We start from the raw sequence: 12,672 nt of genomic DNA, 5'->3' as shown, positions 1-12,672 counted from the left end.
ATACGGAATAAGACGTGCAACCTTACAAACAATAGACAATTTAAATGCGGACCCTCAAGACCCTCCCACCCATAAAATCAAAACAGCAGAAGAAACATGGTAACCAGACATTAGAATTCGAAAAACAGAATCAGGATATTTCGACAATATTGCTAGTACAGGAAAAACATCAAAAGAGATTAACTAACTAAATTCTAATAGTAGAAAAGGGAAACTGTGGGGGAGGGCATTTCCATATAAGCTCCCGGTCCCCTTTCCCCCTGCCAGAGACAAGCACCCCCTATGATGAAAAGTCAATAATATCTATAATCAACAAAAGAGAAATTAGGGGGAGCCATGATGCACCGCCCAACCTCCCGCGAGACCAATAGCCACGAAACCTACATCCATTAAGGCCGTAATACCAACTACAGGCGATCACTCTCAGCCCTGGCCCTTCCAAACCATTATGTGAACCCCTCCCATTACTTCAGCAGGAGAACCAAAGTGAAAAAAAGCCTGAATAAATGCAGTACAATACAATTCAAAGTCAGCAAGTTACCAAGAACTTCAGCAGCACAGGAACACTCCTTCATGGACGGATAGTCCCAATGTAGTTTTCACCAAGATCGGAAAGTCACCAAAGAGGGAAAGGATGGAACAGAGGTCCAAGGACAATCACCCACAAGATTCTCCGGGAAGGGAACGCAAATCGATTCTCCCAAAGTCAGCGATGATGGTAGGTATGCCAATATGTTCAAAACACTGGGTTCAGGAATTTCCAGGAGACCAACCAAGGGCTGCTGCTCCTCTTGTCGCACGGGGCTCTCGTTCAGATTCAAGATGGTCGCAGCTGAAATCATAGCTTGCGGTAATACTGGAGATGTAACCAGGTCCGGTTCCACGCACTCCATCATTTTGTGAATCAGGACATCCACATGGGAATGAAATGCCCCGATGGCTGCCAATATCTTCTTTAGCGACGGCTCACTCTCCGTCCGGTCCATTTCTCCACGCTCAGCAACAATCATGTTTTCGGAATTGCACCATCGGAGTGAGTATCGGTTCATCTACACGGAGGTCGTGCGTAAAATCAGGATTATCGACAGGATACGGAGGTCAGCGGAGCCGGGAGCCTAAGCGGCCATCTTGGTTGCTAGCGTAGCTCCTCCCTACCTATAGGGTTTAACGTGACCTAAGCTACACCTCTCTCTCTCTCTCTCTCTGGTTTCTTGTCTCGGAAGTGGTGCATTGCCCGGCTTGGAAGTCTCTTGACCCCAGGGCTGTGATTGGGAATCCCCCAGTCTTGTGTGGGCTACGATGAAGATATTACAGCCGGGGAGGAATTTTCTCTGATCATTAGTATTGTGATATATGTATGGATATAGAGTTATTTCTACATGTGTTTCTGTCTCTGAGCTGAATGACTAGCCTGTGAAGTATTTTTATTCATTGGTTCTTGTTCATTGGCATTTATTGTATTTGATTACTTGCATCGGACAGCACTAGTTTCTTGCCTTGGACGTCCATTTTTTAATTATTATATTTGCTCTCTTCCTCTGCTTATGTTTTGGCAGGACGGTTTAGCAGGCTTTTTTTTTTAAACCTTGGAAAATATGTGCTTGCTAATTAGATCTGTGTAGCCGAAAGGGCAAAGGAAGGAAAGCAGACGGGGCCTACTCAGGCTGCCATACTTTAATAAACGGCGCACCACAGTTTGCTACCAAAATGTTTTATTATAGTGTATGGCTTTCAGTAATGATGAAGACAGCACTAAAGTCACACAGGCCACCTTACAGAACAGATGGACGTACATAAATAAAAACACAATTTCAAAAATGTGAGCTGAGGTATATGTTCAAACTCGATTGTGTCCTTCCTACAATGCTTGCTAAACAGAACACACTATATGGCCTTATGCAACACTAGAAATCTTTAGACAAAAATTGAAAATATTTTTAGCAATGTGGATTGGTATGCATATGAGACAAAGATATTAAATAGGTATTCTGTTTGCCAAGCTTTGGGATGCCACAACCTCTTATTCAACTAATATGAAGCTGAGAGAATTGCAGACATCTCCTATTGCAGGGAATGGATCAAAAAAGAAAATGAAGATGGAAATAAACAAAGACTGATCCTCACAGATGAAGTCCAACAGATAATTACATAGTACGTACTGACTTGTGCTCCATTATCATTAAGTAGTTGAGTGTCAACAAAATTTCTTACATTAACACAATCCATAAAAACATATCTATGTTGCATACCTGTAGTCAGGACCCATACCACTGTACACCATGCCTATGTGTTTCGTTATTGGTTCCACTTTATGTACACTCTGTTCATCATAGAGGATAGATTTCTGTTTTTTCTCTGTTGCCAACACGACGCCATTTGCAGCTGTAAGAAAACATTTCCAGGAATGCTCAATCACTATACAAACATTTAACATCTCTACACAGCAACATCAAAATGTTGAAATCTGAATTCTGTATTACTACCTCTTAATTATGTGGGCTTATCTACTCTAACTCTGGCCAACAACCCCTAAGATAAGAGCCTATGCCTTACGGGTACTGCACATTAAATGTTCCCTAATACAAAACAATAGAGCTGAAGGACAGATTAGCTTGAAGACAGAAGTACAGAATTACTGTTCAGAAAAGAGGAGTAGGATCACAACGCCGTGCTAATGTCTCCACTAAATGTTTACGCATGGCTGGTATTCAAATATGCATTTCTCATTAGATAATATAATAGTGCAGAGGCAAGTCTTAAATATACACAAAATAGCTCTGCGGCAGTGCAATGCAGTTAGAGCAGGATGGGACAATGTGCTGAATGTGGGCATCTGAAAGGAGGTTTGATCAGCTCTACAGAAGCATATTCCACGGACAAGAATCTTCTATAGGGAAACAGCTTGTAAAGGCTTATATCAGTGGCACCAAGAAGCACAGCTCCTACATAAAATTTTCTCAACATAGCCAGATTTATGCTTCTTCAGAGGCTATTGTTCATTTATGCCTATCTGGAGGGAAAGCTCCCTTCAATTATACTGAAAAGAAATTCTTGGATATTGGGTGGGGGCGGAGGGGGGAATCACAGGACATCTTAGCTCAATGAACTGAGAGTAATAGTACTGGCACTCCCAGCTAGAGGGTTTGAATAAAGAAAACTGTACACCACTGTCACATTTGCGGCGTACTACTAAAATGTTGTTAACTGTTGAAAAATCTAAAGATGCTCCAGTTGACGTGCGAAAGTTCTGTAAATTTTGGCAACTCTTAGTGATGGAGAAGTTGACAGTTTATTGGGCAATGGGGTAAAGTTCCAAAGAACCTGGGCACAGTTACTGAACTACAGCATGCATTTGAACATTTATGGTTTTATCCAGGTTGGCTGAATGTGTTACTGCTGTCTGTTGAAGCTGGATTGAGATAAGTGGCACCATCTCTTTCATTGACTTGAAGACGAATTGAAGACAACCCAGATGCATTATTTATACTGCCCTTCAGGTGTTGTGCTGCACTAGGAATGGGGTTTTGATTGTTTTCATCTTTCCATCAAAGTTTAGTATATAACAGAAAAATGTTATAGCAAGTTATATTTTGCCAATTAGGAGAATGTTCAATTTCGACATGTTTTAGGGGTCAGAGCACAAGCACTGGGGCCTGGTTAGCAGAGTCCCAGTCCACTGAGTAAAAAAATAGTATCATCGGGCCAAAGAAAATGGGAGTGATCATGCAAAAGAGGCATTTTCCTGCAGTTATCATATGAAAACATTTTTCCTACGTCTTTTTTGCTTCTCGTCTTCTCCTGGAACTCCAAAAAGAAGAAAAAAAAGAACACAAAAACTAGTGACCAGAGTTGTATACAAACACTATGAAACTAGTATGTTTTCCCCATGTTTAGTGCTCCCAATTTTATGACATTTGTATGTCATTTTAATCGGTATTTATCCATATGTATGTTTGGAAAATTTTAGCTGTATTGATTCATATTTATATTAGGTATTGTATAAAAGAGAAGTTGAACCTAGACTATGTACACATTTATTTAACCAATAAATGTGCCAACATGAATGCCTGACCGGTTTTAATGATAAAGACACCCACAGATGATAAATTAATGCACTTCTAAGCAAAGAAGAAAATCTTAGTATCAACCATGTGCAGATCTACAGATGTTTAAGCCTCTTTACTAACATTTCTTTCTTTTGTAACCCCCTTGCTTGTCAAATCGCCACAGCTATTGACTTGGCAGTCATGGCTGTCAGCATTTATAATCTCTCAAAACCACCCAACTTCCATTTTTATCAACATTTAAAAAGAAATAGACTGGAAAATAAAGGGTTTCCTGCTTGCATTTATCTTAAAAAGCATCAAAAATGTAAAACAGAGAGCTTTACCCACGATCCACTGTAAACAAAAATACTGTTTAAATAAAAAAAGGTTGCAACAACTCCAATTCGGCCACATCACGTACAAACCCATAAAAACAACTAACAATATAATAGGAAGAGTTGCAGTTTCTCTCTTATTATTGGATTCCCTTTATATTCTACATCACATACCAGTTTGTGTCTTAGGTTTTTAACTTTCCACTCTCATCCCTTCTCCGTTCCAAAATAGATTTTTGTTGCTTCTCTCCTCCTCTTTGGTCCCTATACTTTTTATATACTATAGTTAGCATTACTCACCACTCTTCTTTTTATTGGCTGGTTTTACAGCATAGCTATCACTAGACAAGTGTAGGATTACTACTAGAGGGGGCTTTGGCTCTGCCCACGTTAGGAACCAGGAGTATATATTTTGATTGGGCAGAAGAAGTGTGCTTCCACAAAACAAGCGCTTGCCCTCCAAACAGCTGTAATCATTTTATTTATCCAGCTGCCTAAGTTTGAACTTTCAATGGCACACAACTGACATTGGGATGCTATTATAGTATCTTAGATAACTGGATATTTTTCTTTCTTTTTCACAGGCAGCAGCACAGATGGGAGGAGTGCTGTAGTTATCTTACATGCATTTTTAAGTCTGGCTTGACAGTGCAACTGTCACCTTACCTTTAAACCAACACCAACATTATTCGACAGTTTGTTGCTTCTACACAAATACATATCAATTTACTAGCAATGCTTCACATTACCGAACAGTGGTTCTTTATCTTTTGACTATTGAGGACCCCAACTGTTTCTTTTCTGGAACCAGTGACTCCCCCCTCGAGTCATTATTGTAATCCAGGGCCCTTACCTTGTCATTACAGGAAGGTGGGTACCCTAGTTAAGCATTCATTTTCGATGATTTGAACCACAAAACAATACACATAAAATACAGAAACAAGCATTCAAACAAAAACAAATTATGAAATATTAAGTTTACAAACAAATATAACAAAATCTTATTGTAATTGTAATAGGAAGGTTGGAGCTTTTCTATATCCAATTGAGTCCACACGTCATCACCACTATATTCTGTTGATGCATTTTCACTGCTTCCACATATCAATCGGAATATACTTACTTAATGTTTAGCCCCTATTTTCAAATTCCTTTGCAGTTACATAATGTTTTATCATTTTCAATTTTACATTTGCTTCTTTATTTATATGAATTTTCATAAAACTGTTATTATTTAGTTTAAGTAGCTGCGGACCCCCTTAAAAGGCTTCGCAGACCCACAGAGGTCCCTGCAACCAGAGGTTAAGAACTAATGCCACACACCATTCCTTTGAAGTCAGACCTATTGGCACAGCTTGTTCTCTCCTTGTGGAAATGTACAACTTGTTGAACTGACAACTGACAATACAGCAGCCTTAATAGTGCAGCGAACAGGGTATGCTTAATGCAGTATTCTAAATATGTTAACCAGAAAAGCAGGTTCTCAATCAGGGTGCTAAAGAGGTGGGCTACAAACTAATGAGATTAAGCCATGTAATAAATTCAGTAACAGGTTTATCACTTTTCTAGTGGAGTTTGCAGAAGCCGTACAAGGGCACCGTAATACCTGACCGCCTTTCTTAAGCAAAGAGACACTACAGTTGTTATGAAAAATGCTTACTATTCACCCCTAATGAAAATTCATTAACTGTAAATGGCCTACACAATAAACAAGTGGGTATTAAGAGGTCAGGAAGAAGGAAAAAAACTCATAATAGGAGCAAAATAAGTATAGTAATATCATACATGGATATCAACAAGAGAGAGGAGTTTTGGGAGGCTAGTCCACTTCCCCGGTTAAATCAGAGTATCAATACCGGGGATCCCCGGTGACAGGCCGCAATAGGCAATGATGGGGAGCAGCAGACCTTGATGACTGCATGACTATAGGCACTGCCCCCTCTATCCATGTTGCAATAAAAAATTAGCGCCATAAGTAAACTACTGAAAATTAATGCGTTTTCCTATTTAGTTTTTCGCACCTTGGCGTGTGTGCACACTTTTTCACTCTTAGACTGAGGACACCTCCACAATTTTTGGTCCGGACGAAAGCCAGCTAATGGAATCTACTGGCTGAAACATGTAGACCCTTTTTTGGATACATGAGCTAAACCCAAACTCGCAAGGTATCCGCCTTCATTTATTTTTAACCCTGCCATAGGGCCCAGTTATTAAATTTACTCTCTTGTGGAAGGGGACCCTATAGACTGTTTAAATCACTACACTCACCTCACCACCAAAAAACCAAGCTCCATTGTAGTTCAGGCATCGTAGCACATGCAAGGTGCACTCACGCCTGGGGGGGGGGGGGGGGGGGGGGGGGAGAAGGGGGGGGTAGTGGGGGGGAACACAATGATGAAGCATGCCACCAACTAGGTTGGCGGGCGAGGGTTAATTAAAAAAAATGTTTTTTCTTTTTGGACACAACCTGATCATTCTTGGTTGGTCAGTCCTTGTCGATACTCTGCCCCCCCCCGCCCCTCGAGTAATAGCATACAACAAAACTTATATGTGAAGTAAGAAAAGTGACTTACCTTTAATTCCCACGGATGGGGCTCCTGCTGCTACAGCGGCTAGCGCATATTCAATCTGGACAAGTTTGCCAGATGGGCTAGAAAAAGAAGAAAATCCAATTATACATGTAGCTTCTTGGCCAACATAGTGGGATACCTACATACAATCCACAGAAAGCACCAATTAGTACAGTGCTTGGTCAAAACATTTAGAATGCTACACTGCTGAACTTCCCTTGAATTATGGTGAAAAATCTTTACTAAAGAATTGATTTGATTACAAAACTTATTTTTTTTTTAACAATCAAGTATCTAATCATAAGTAACTTAATGGGGTGTTCTGTACCAAAGAATACATAGAGATATGCTTTTATTGTAAAAATTATTAATATATTTGCTGCGGAAAACATCCAATATCAGAAATAGTACATTTCTCTATTAATAGTATTCTATCCAAATTTAGGAAGAAAAGAGGACCATAAGGAAGATTTATGTTGGCACTAGGCACTAATCAGATCCCTGAAAGTGTGCTTGGAAGCAATTATGTTTTGCTACTACATTAAATGTATTAACAATTTCCTACTTCAACCGCGTCGCTTGAATGAGCCACAAAATAAAATAGAGAATAAAAAAAACATACCTTGAACCTTTCTGAAACATGTTAAGCTTGCTCAAGGGTTTCTGAATCCTGCTACAGTGTACCAAGTCGGAGACAATCACCAAGACAATGCAAGACACCATAAGAGTAAGTCACTGGATGTACGGTGATATATGTAGACTACAGACATCTCTACATTTGGAGCTACTCTACCAGCCTCCAAAACCAATGCAATATGAAGCAGTAGAGCTATTATATATTTAGGAAGATATGTAATCAACCAAGAACTTCACAGAAAGTTAGGTTTACTCCTCAAACAAGTGTACAGAAGACAGGATCGAAAACAATCAATCTTTCAAAATACCATACCATTCTCAGCCTAAATAAGCCCCTGTTCCAACCTGGAAACCCCAATAGCTTGTTCACTCACATACCCAACCCGCTAGCATCTTTCCAACTCTTCACTGTTCTGTAGTGCCCTTTTATGGCCTTCCAGGGTGTGCAGTCTCTCTTTGCCTAATTTATAATCCCTAACGCCATACTTAACTATTCTAGGTCTTAAGCTCTTCAGCTAACTTGGGACAACTCAGCTTTTTGCTCACTTGACTGGACTATTTAAGCAATATGTAATCTGCCCTTATACAAGTCTTGTGTAGCCATGATGTTAGTGGATACTTAAAATGCCATGTAGTGGGGGCTCATGGAAAAGTTGATTGGACATTATGCAGTAACCATACATCAAGCAACGCGCACCTAGCAGCCTGGATAGAGTTGGGTAAAAAAGCAGACATAGCAACAAGATTATCCTCCAAATGTCTGCATATGTATAATAAGCTATGACCATCCATGATTTATTGGCCAGTTACAATAAAGTACAATGGTACTGCTCACAACTGCACGCTCCCTGAAGGTGACTTGGTAGTTCCCTGTACATCTCATATTTGGATGTTATGCATTTGAAGACCATGATGTCCTCAAATTGCTGACTGATCACGCCTAAATTATTTTTAGGACATCTAAGTTGGCCAGCTGGTGGTAATTTGTGCCATGCTTTGGGAACAGTTTAAGTCAGTATGGACTGTGAATGCATTGAGGTCCATATCAAATACTTTAGATATTAGCGCATCTAACTCCGAGACAAAAAGAGAGGCATGCAAATCAAATTCTACTGTAGACAGGAACATTTCAGCACAGATACCTACTTTACTGCAAAAATGCAAACCTGGAAATGGACACATTTGCATAAATAGTTTGCACGGTTCTGAATGAAACTGGAAAGAGAACAGGGAAAGTGGCCAGAATCCAAAACTGAGGTTATTCTCAAGGACAATCACTGTGCTAACGGAAGAAAACAGTTTGATACATTGTGTAACCTGGTTACGTGTTTATTGTCAGACTAGAGATAGCCTAAAAAGAAAAAACATATAAAGCCTTTAAGGAGCAGCTATAAAGTTTGCATGTTCCTTGAGCTCAGGTAAACTTAACATGACAGCCACATACGTGCCGTATATTTAAACAAGCATTTGCAATGCAATAGGTCTCGCATTAGGAAAGTTTGAGCTATTGGTATTGTTAATTACACATTTTTTATTTATGTGTTGGTTTTGAAAATAGCGAAATTAATAGCTTTGTTATTTACGATGGCAATAGTTTTAACTTTTGCAAATGTGACACCAGTAGCATTTGTAATGCAATATGAGTTGTATTTACGTGACTTAGATGTATTGATATTACAAATAAAAATGGCTTTTAATGTTTTAAAATACTTAAGTTATTGTAATTTATAATGGCAATAGCTTAAACTTTTGTAAATAACTTTTGTAAAGATTATGTTCAATGTATTTTATTGTGACGAAAATCAAGAACAGAAGTAAAATATTAACTTTTTTTGTGACATTTGTAATAAAGCTTGAAACATTGAGAGGACATATTTGAACCAGTTGCTGTTGAATGATTGCACAGATCTGTGGTGGCGCTGAGTGATGCTGTGGCGTTCAGTGATGCTGTAGTAGCGCATAGTGATGTTGTGGTGCCCCCGAGTGGTGATGCTGTGGTGGGGCTGAGTGATTCTGTGGTGATGCGATAGATTGACAGAGTGAGTTCGATAGATAGAGGGCGATATATAGATAGATAGGAGGGCGACAGTAAACATCCCGTATTCAAGGAATTTACTGTGTGCAATTTTAATTTTGAATCAACGTTTCGATGCGTCTACTCGAGCACCTGTGGTATGCTACTAATATAAATGAATTTGCAGATGTTAATCACTGTAACTAAACAAAAGGAGGCGGACATGTGGCCTCTGGCTTCAAAGGCACAAAACCTGAGTTCAGATCTTAGTTCCTGCACATAGGCAAAGCGTCTTATCTGACAGTTTTGTGCTTTCTGAGCGGGTGGGCACAGTGAGTGCTGAGAAGCCAGACTACCAGTGTGCTCATTGTTTTGACTGCCTCCCCAACAGTTTTTTTTCTATCCAGCCATGAAGTAAAGGCACCTCAGCAAGTTAACTACACCACATATTTCTGCGTGCAACGAGAAGTATCTGGGTTCTGATTCCAGTCGGGGCGAGTTAGACGTTTATCCTTTTTTGACCAACAAAGTCAGTTTGAAATTGACAGTATAATAAATAAAACACACTTCACTCCTTCTGCTGTGGGCTTACAGACGAGAATGGACAGGGAAGGAAGGCCCGGCAGAAGAGCTGTTATGTCTGATGCTTGTGGATGTCTAATGCCCGAAGCTTGTGAATGCCTGATGCTTGTGGATGTCTAATGGGTGCTGCTTGTGGAGGCGTGATGCTAGCGGATGACTGACGCTTGCGGATGGCTGACGCTTGCGGATGCCTGACGCTTGCGGATGGCTGACGCTTGCGGATGGCTGACGCTTGCGGATGGCTGACGCTTGCGGATGGCTGACGCTTGCGGATGGCTGACGCTTGCGGATGGCTGATGCTTGTGAATGCCTGATGCTTGTGAATGCCTGATGCTTGTGAATGCCTGATGCTTGTGCATGCCAGACCCCCCTTTTTGGATGCCTGACACTTGTGGATGACTGATGGGTGCTGCTTGTGGAGGCGTGATGCTTGTGGATGCCCGACGCTTGAGGATGCCCGACGCTTGAGGATGCCCGATGCTTGAGGATGCCCGACGCTTGACGATGCCCGACGCTTGACGATGCCCGACGCTTGACGATGCCCGACGAGGGAACGTGAGGGTGAGAGGGTGTAGGATGGTGAGAGGGTGAGTGAGGGTGTGAGACGGTGTGTGTGTGAGGGTGTGTGAGGGTGAGGATGTGTGAGGATGTGAGGGGATGGGAGGGTGAGGGGATGGGAGGGTGAGGGGATGGGAGGGTGAGGGGATGGGAGGGTGAGGGGATGGGAGGGTGAGGGGATGGGAGGGTGAGGGGATGGGAGGGTGAGGGGATGGGAGGGTGAGGGGATGGGAGGGTGAGGGGATGGGAGGGCGAGGAGATGGGAGGGGAGGGTGAGGAGATGGGAGGGTGAGGAGATGGGAGGGTGAGGGGATGGGAGGGTGAAGGGGTGTGAGGGTGAAGGGGTGTGAGGGTGAAGGGGTGTGAGGGTGAAGGGGTGCGAGGGTGAAGGGGTGTGAGGGTGAGGGAGAGTGAGGGTGAGGGAGAGTGAGGGTGAGGGAGAGTGAGGGTGAGGGTGAGGGAGAGGGTGAGGGTGTGTGGGTGTGTGAGGGTGAGTGCACAAAAAGATATATGTAGCAACTCAAAAAGAAAGCAGTGGACGTAAATAGTAATGCATCAATGCTCAAGAAGAGGAAGAAAAAGCCACACACCTAATGAGAAGCGAGTAAATGAAAATGACAATGCTGAGATGCTGTGGTGGTAGCTGCACTGAATAGATGGGTGTGGTGGCTCAGTGGACGAATGCGTCCACTGTAGGGGGCATGTGTTCGACCTCATGGTTATAGGTTCTAATTACGGTGGGTCCACTCAGCTTTTCATCCTTCTGAATTAGATTAAGGGAGTACCATTGAGTTGGGTAACAAACATCTGTCATTCAGCGCCAAGATACCCTTCTGAGTGAAAGAGCGCTTTACAAATACACGTTATGATTAGGTTAGGTTTATGAAGGCACAAAGATCTCCATCAGGCAAGGGGAGATCAATAAATATGACAGGAAGCCTTGCACTGCCAACCAGTGTCTATAATAGCACTAATTTCTGCTAAGATCAGAAAGGACCAAATGCTTGAATTTAGAAACACAATATCCTCCACTCATTCTGAGATTTAAATAGTTTGCTCTATAACTCCCCTATGTACTAATTTCATCACATGTAATCCAGGTTTTGATAATGCATCTGCCTCTTCTAACAATGCGAGTGTACAGTTTATTTAATTTGACAAAAGAGATTTTGCTATAGAGTATCTTCATGTACTAATTGACTCATCTGTATGTACAAGATGATCATAGCATTATTCCTATCTACCGTGGTAAACTGCTCAACATTTTTATATAAGCTAAATCATCATCTTTATCCTTACTTGATGTATTAAAATAGCATTCCATTTAATTTTAACATTGTCTAAAGGGACAGTTCATTAATAGTACTATGTGCAACCCCCCCACATCTGGGGGAAGTGTTCACGGTGCTCACTTTTTAAAGTGTCATCATTACAGTAGCAATTAACATTCTTTTTACGCTGAGAGGCGAAATACTTAGGGCCTGATTCACAGAACTAACTAAAGACAAAATTCTAAACTTACTACCATTTTGGTATTCACAGAAGGCACCTAATCATTTCGGTATTCACAGAAGTTAGGAGTCCTAACTTTAGACTCCTAAATGCCTTCTGTGAATACAGAAAGTCTTAATGTTAGGATTTTTCTCAGTTTAGGAGTAGTAAAGTTAGGACTCCTAACTTCTGTGAATACCGAAATGAGTAAGTGCCTTCTGTAAATACCAAAATGGTAGTAAGTTTAGGATTGTCTTAAGTTAGTTCTGTGAATTGGGCCCTTAATACTCCAAATATCTTTACTTATTCAACCTATAGCATCTTCAGGCAGCGCAATATAAATCCACAAACTACTTGATCATACCCAAATCCAGCAGTATTTTGTGCCTTTGTCACCCTGCCTCTTGGAAGAATGGAACGCTTTGCACAATTAAGTTTAT

The 12,672-nt window shown here is 41.2% G+C and overlaps 1 protein-coding gene across 1 annotated transcript in view; it reads right to left on the bottom strand.

Moving 5' to 3' along the window:
* PSMA2 (proteasome 20S subunit alpha 2) overlaps positions 1–12,672 on the bottom strand; it is a 161,210-nt gene that overhangs the window by 100,540 nt on the left and 47,998 nt on the right. The window contains exons 2-3 of the mRNA XM_086964872.1: positions 6,955–7,031; positions 2,250–2,382 (exon numbers count right to left, since the gene is read on the bottom strand). Of these exons, the coding sequence (XP_086820998.1) occupies positions 2,250–2,382; positions 6,955–7,031 (210 nt within the window). The remainder of the gene's footprint in view (positions 1–2,249; positions 2,383–6,954; positions 7,032–12,672) is intronic.

Source organism: Lissotriton vulgaris, chromosome 4_1 (assembly GCF_964263255.1).
Source record: "Lissotriton vulgaris chromosome 4_1, aLisVul1.2, whole genome shotgun sequence".
NCBI lineage: Eukaryota > Metazoa > Chordata > Amphibia > Caudata > Salamandridae > Lissotriton > Lissotriton vulgaris.
Note: the sequence above shows the minus strand (reverse complement) of the source record. Positions and strands in the feature narration are given on the sequence as shown.